The following is a 6,000-nucleotide window of genomic DNA, read 5'->3' on the forward strand; positions in this document are numbered from 1 at the left end:
GCGAAGTAAACACTGGATTGCCTATATCGTGAACATCAGTTGTCACTGGTTGTTGGTTTGAAGCTCACCATCGACAGTAATGGCCTTGTTGAACTGCTTCAGCTTTCCAGTATATCCAAATGCAACTTTGTGCATCGTATTAACTGAAGTCTCAACTACGGCTCGACTCAAGAAATATAAGAAAACCACGGCATTCTCCAAACCTACATTGCTTTGCATTATATAGGAAAGCTCCTTGAACAAGATTACGTTGAAACCCCTGATGACAAATGATACCATTAATGTAATAGTGAAATTACCATTGATGTTGTTGCGTTTCTGTGTGTACGAATGACTTCTTAAGAACATTGTATTTGGTGCTAATAAGCAACATCATAAAGAACAATACGCCATTTTCATAACGTTTTATATTGTTCAGTTGAACATAAATGTTTCGAATGTATGGAAAATCATCCTTCAGCTACATCACAACACCATGGCATATCGATAAAAGTATCACATAATCTTGTTTAGTATCTCTCGAAGAGACGTGATCGTAGTATGAAATGTTGATATCCGATTCATTTTTTCGTATGTATATCATGCTTCCATGCCATGCAATTTCTTTCTTTGTGTAGTGTTTTTTTTTTCTTTCAAAAATAAGTTGATTCGTATTTTATTTTGTAATCGACCACAATTAGAGCTTCATCCTGTTTTAGGTTGGCGTGAATGTTAACAATGCATTTCCTTTCATTGAAAACTCGAATTCTGTGACCAAGGTAAACCTTGAATTTCTCAAGACAATCTTTCAATAAAGGATGATGATTTGGTTTCACGTTTTACCTGACGAAATCCAAAACTGAAATGAAAATTGACAATGCCCAATAGTACGATCACAACCACCTTGCAACACACATTCGAACTCATGACTGAGAGAATTATTTGTAACAATATGCTTGTAGTGCTGATACTTTGTGTAGTGCTCAATGGCTTTCCAATACATTTCATAATCTGTTTCATCTTCCACAGTAGCAACGATCCTCTGAAGTATTTCCACGTTTTCACATGACAGAATTCCAGACGCCTAATCGACTGTTTTTCGGGCTTCTTAGTTATATGTTGTCATTGCCACACGACACTGGCTCTACTCTACATGGATATTCCTCGAGATAATCTGGATAAACGTACTTTTACAATTTCTTAAGAACAAACAAAGGTATTTTTTCCTCATGAAAGCAACTTGATGTTTCACACAGATAAATTTAATTCGACGTTTTTTTTTGAGGTACTCCTTGAAATATCTTTGGACAGTCTGAATCCGATCTTATATTTCCATGCCTGAAGAAAACAAGAGATAATTCTGGCAAACTGTTTCAAATACTTTCTTACCAAAATTAAAAATCTCCTCAAGCATATTTTCGAACGTGTGATATCCCAATATCAAAGCTAAAATAACTTTCTAAGGTTCTTGTACTTTCAACATGCTGTCCAACAATTTATCGTTCATTACCGCATTTTGATTGATACGTGCCCCAATAGCATACACAATCTCATCCGAATCCTTCGATAGCAAAAGATTTTCCACATATTGAAGCATGTGGACACAAAAAAGAACGAATCTTCCGTTAGTGGAATCCATATCTGAGAATGATTTTATATCATCAAGTCCCTTCTTTGATGGAAAATCCGCACGTATTGTTCATGATAATCCAAACATTCGACAGCAGCCTTCACATTACACAGGCTGCATTTTCTAGTCGTATTTTTTCTTTTTCCTCCTCATTGATGTATTATTAACTTCAGGATTGTTTTTATCACAAACATTATGGTGGTTCCTTGTGTGTTCAACGTGTCTCTTCTTCTTATTTCCTTCTCAAACTCACTACGTTTTCGGCTTAGTTTTGTTTCAGGAGATAAGTCATCACAAGAAAATCGACAACGACCATAACTGAAGTATTCTGATCATCTTCTCTTATTTATATTTGCATGTTGTTCGAGACATTTCACTCATAGTGTACACTTGTTTTGGATTGGTGGGGTCACCTTACCACTTGAAATCATTTTTTTGCAGTCTCAACGCTAAAATAGTGCAGAAAATACATTCTTTTTAGCAAATAAAAATATATAAAAAATTTAAGTTCGAGTTAATAATACCCAGATTGGATAGTTTTTTTTTCAATGAAAACAATCATCACTGACTCGTGAGAAGCCTGTTAATAAGGCTCAATTACCAAAATAATTGCATTATTTTATACTTCAGAAATAGTTCAGGAAAAATAATGGTACAATTAATTTGGCAAGTGCCTTCTTCACCTGAGGTCATTAAGTCTAAGCCAAAGTATAAAGTATACTTTTAGTGTGTTTTGGAATCCTGAGAATAGATAACCCTTTGTCGTTAAAATTAGTTTATCTCAAATAAAGTTTTTGACATATAGCTGAACTATCCAGATATAAGAATTTTAACATGGTAGATCTATTTATCGTGCCCATAGAAGCAGGCACACTTACTTCTCGGAATACCACAGTTAATACAATAGAAGGTCTAGGTGGTTAAGGCTCTTGACTTGTAATCTGAGGGTTGAGGGTTTGAATTCCCATCACTCCAAACATACTCGCCCTTCCAGCCATGGGGACGTTATAATGTGATGATCCACCCCATTATTCGTTGGTAAAAGAGTAGCCCAAGAGTTGGCGGTGGGTGGTGATGACTAGCTGCCTTCTCTCCAGTCTTGCACTGCAAAATTAGGGACGGTTAGCGCAGATAGCCCTCGTGTAGCTTTGCGCGAAATTCAAAATAAACAAACTGACCGAACTTTGTGAGTTACGATCAGAATTACAATAAAAGCAAGAGCGCCCCCAAAAAGAATGAATCTAACCATTACAAATGTTTTATATCATTGATTGCTTTTAATTTACTATGTTAACTTTTAACTTTGATTTATGTTGGATGGCTTTAAGCAGACGTTATTTTTGCTTAAGAAATGATTATGCAATTAAACTTTTTTTACCCTTTTGTAAATACATGTAAAGTCAGTAAGAAGACTTACTTTTTTTGTGAGGAGATTGAAAGAAAACACATAATTAATTCATATTAATAACTTATGTTAATTAAGATAACACAGTTATCATATATAGGAAATAAATGTCAAACTTTAACTCAAAACACTAGAGTTAAATTTGAGGAAAAATTCTGATCGATCATCTTCTTACTCAACATCTTAAAGTTTGTTTACAAATAAGACAACCGTTAAAAACCAAAGAAGTGCTTTGTTTTATCAACAAAAATTAAATGACGGTGTAGAAGTATTGTTAATGAAATAAAAGTAGGTCTTCCATATTTTAAAGTACACTCTTAATATATTTATGATTTTTTAAAATTATATTATTGATGAAATAAAAGTAGGTCTTCCATATTTTAAAGTACACTCTTAATATATTTGTGACTTTTTAAAACTATATTATTGATGAAATAAAGTAGGTTTTCCCAATTTTAAAGTACACTCTTAATATATTTATGATTTTTTAAAATTATATTATTGATGAAATAAAAGTAGGTCTTCTCCATTTTAAAGTACACTCTTAATATATTTATGATTTTTTAAAATTATATTATTGATGAAATAAAAGTAGGTCTTCTCCATTTTAAAGTACACTCTTAATATATTTATGATTTTTTAAAATTATATTATTGATGAAATAAAAGTAGGTCTTCTCCATTTTAAAGTACACTCTTAATATATTTATGATTTTTTAAACTATATTATTGATGAAATAAAAGTAGTTCTTCCACATTTTAAAGTACACTCTTAATATATTGATGATTTTTTAAATTATATTATTGATGAAATAAAAGTAGGTCTTCTCCATTTTAAAGTACACTCTTAATATATTTATGATTTTTTAAAATTATATTATTGATGAAATAAAAGTAGGTCTTCTCCATTTTAAAGTACACTCTTAATATATTTATGATTTTTTAAAATTATATTATTGATGAAATAAAAGTAGGTCTTTTCCATTTTAAAGTACACTCTTAATATATTTATGATTTTTTAAACTATATTATTGATGAAATAAAAGTAGTTCTTCCACATTTTAAAGTACACTCTTAATATATTGATGATTTTTTAAATTATATTATTGATGAAATAAAAGTAGTTCTTCTCCATTTTAAAGTACACTCTTAATATATTTATGATTTTTTTAAATTATAGTATTGATGAAATAAAAGTAGGTCTTCTCCATTTTAAAGTACACTCTTAATATATTTATGATTTTTTAAAATTATATTATTGATGAAATAAAAGTAGGTCTTCTCCATTTTAAAGTACACTCTTAATATATTTATGATTTTTTAAAATTATATTATTGATGAAATAAAAGTAGTTCTTCCACATTTTAAAGTACACTCTTAATATATTGATGATTTTTTAAATTATATTATTGATGAAATAAAAGTAGGTCTTCCACATTTTAAAGTACACTCTTAATATATTGATGATTTTTTTAATTACTTGTGTGAGCAGATTGTGCTGTGGCATGATGATTGGAGGTTAACAGTTTAGCATCTTATCATGAACGATATCACTTCATCGATATGCGTATTTTTGCATCACCGTGCACTTGCTATAAATACTTTTGTAAGCTTTGGTGAAAGAAACATGTTCTTTTTTTATATTATTCAAAGTATAATATAGTAAACAACAGCCTAACGGAACTTAGCCTAACGTTAATATATAAATTGCTGAAACAAATTAGATAAAATAAAATGGTTTAGAGTACGTAACGCTTAATGTATGCCCTGCCGTTGGGCGTGGCGTGGTTAATGTGTTCTATCTGTGGATCCGAAGGTTCAGGTTCACACATCCATTGTCGTATAAACACTCTCGGTACTTTGGGTCCATTGGTACGTTATGAGAGTAAAGATCAAGTCCAATATTCGGACAGACAGGAGTAACCCAAGAGTTAGTGAACAAGGCTCTTGACTAATTGCATTCCCTCTAGTTTGTCAGTTCAAAATTAGCTCTTGCATGGCTTTACACAAAAAGTGAATAACAAACAGCTTATTTTTAAAAATAAGAATTTATGTAGTTTATTCGATTAAATTCAACTATTATTATCTTACCGTCTCCACTGCTTTTAAAATGCCTGGAGTGGACTTGACGTAATCAGTGTGAAGAGCGAACGACAAAGGCCGCCTATTGGTCGTTGTCCTGCGAGTTACAACTACTTTGCTCGAGGACATTCTTTGAAGTCAGTAAGGAAAAGCCGGACTTCTGATTTGTCCAAAAATTCTACAGTCACAGAACTGGAGTACCTGGTTATTTGGTAATATTGTACATCCGTAATAAACTAAAACTATTGCATATTCTAAGATATTTTTCGCTAAACGAAAGAGCTTTACTCACTTCCGGTTATTTTCCTTGAAAACGTGACGTTACTAATGATAAACGTTTTCCGGTACACATGTTGTTTCAAATTTACAAGAGCAAAGTCGCTTAATTGGTCTGTGGGTGTTATGTCCACTAAACTTCGATGATTTTATTTGTAAATGCAACAGGGCGTTTTTTGTTTCGTTTCCTATTAATTGTGTGTCCAGACCTACTTAGTTGGATACCTAGGTGTATGCTTAGTACAATGATTTCCAACCTTTTCACCATCAAGGATCAATCCCTTTCATTATTATTTTTTACCACAGATCCAGTGTTGCTGAAAGGTTCCGTTTTAACTCGTTTTCCCATTTTTCACTATCGAGTAAAAGACGTATATAACTGAGAATGCAATTAAAGAAAAGCAGCAGTGATAAAAACCTGTATAATGAGATGGTTCATGTTGCTTTGTTGATACGATATATTCTTTGGATTTCCAGTTTAATTTTAAACAGTTTTAAACATGAATCAGGTTCCATATTGTTGCGGGTTCTTTATTTTGACTTCATATAGAACAACTGGGTGAAAATCTGCTCACATAAATATGTAGTTGGGAGTGACATTAAATACCTTAGCGCTTTGGGTGCAAAAT

At 31.8% G+C, this 6,000-nt stretch overlaps 1 protein-coding gene across 2 annotated transcripts in view; it reads right to left on the minus strand.

Moving 5' to 3' along the window:
- LOC143239981 (protein singles bar-like) overlaps nt 1–5,371 on the minus strand; it is a 39,088-nt gene extending 33,717 nt beyond the window's left edge. Inside the window, exon 1 of one of the 2 annotated variants that reach the window (XM_076481701.1) lies at nt 5,105–5,371. In XM_076481701.1, the coding sequence (XP_076337816.1) occupies nt 5,105–5,224 (120 nt within the window). In that variant the 5' untranslated portion in view covers nt 5,225–5,371. The remainder of the gene's footprint in view (nt 1–5,104) is intronic. The other variant, XM_076481702.1, reaches the window with a different exon arrangement.
- Between the last annotated feature and the right edge of the window lie 629 nt (nt 5,372–6,000).

Source organism: Tachypleus tridentatus, chromosome 13 (assembly GCF_004210375.1).
Source record: "Tachypleus tridentatus isolate NWPU-2018 chromosome 13, ASM421037v1, whole genome shotgun sequence".
Classification (NCBI taxonomy): Eukaryota; Metazoa; Arthropoda; class Merostomata; order Xiphosura; family Limulidae; genus Tachypleus; species Tachypleus tridentatus.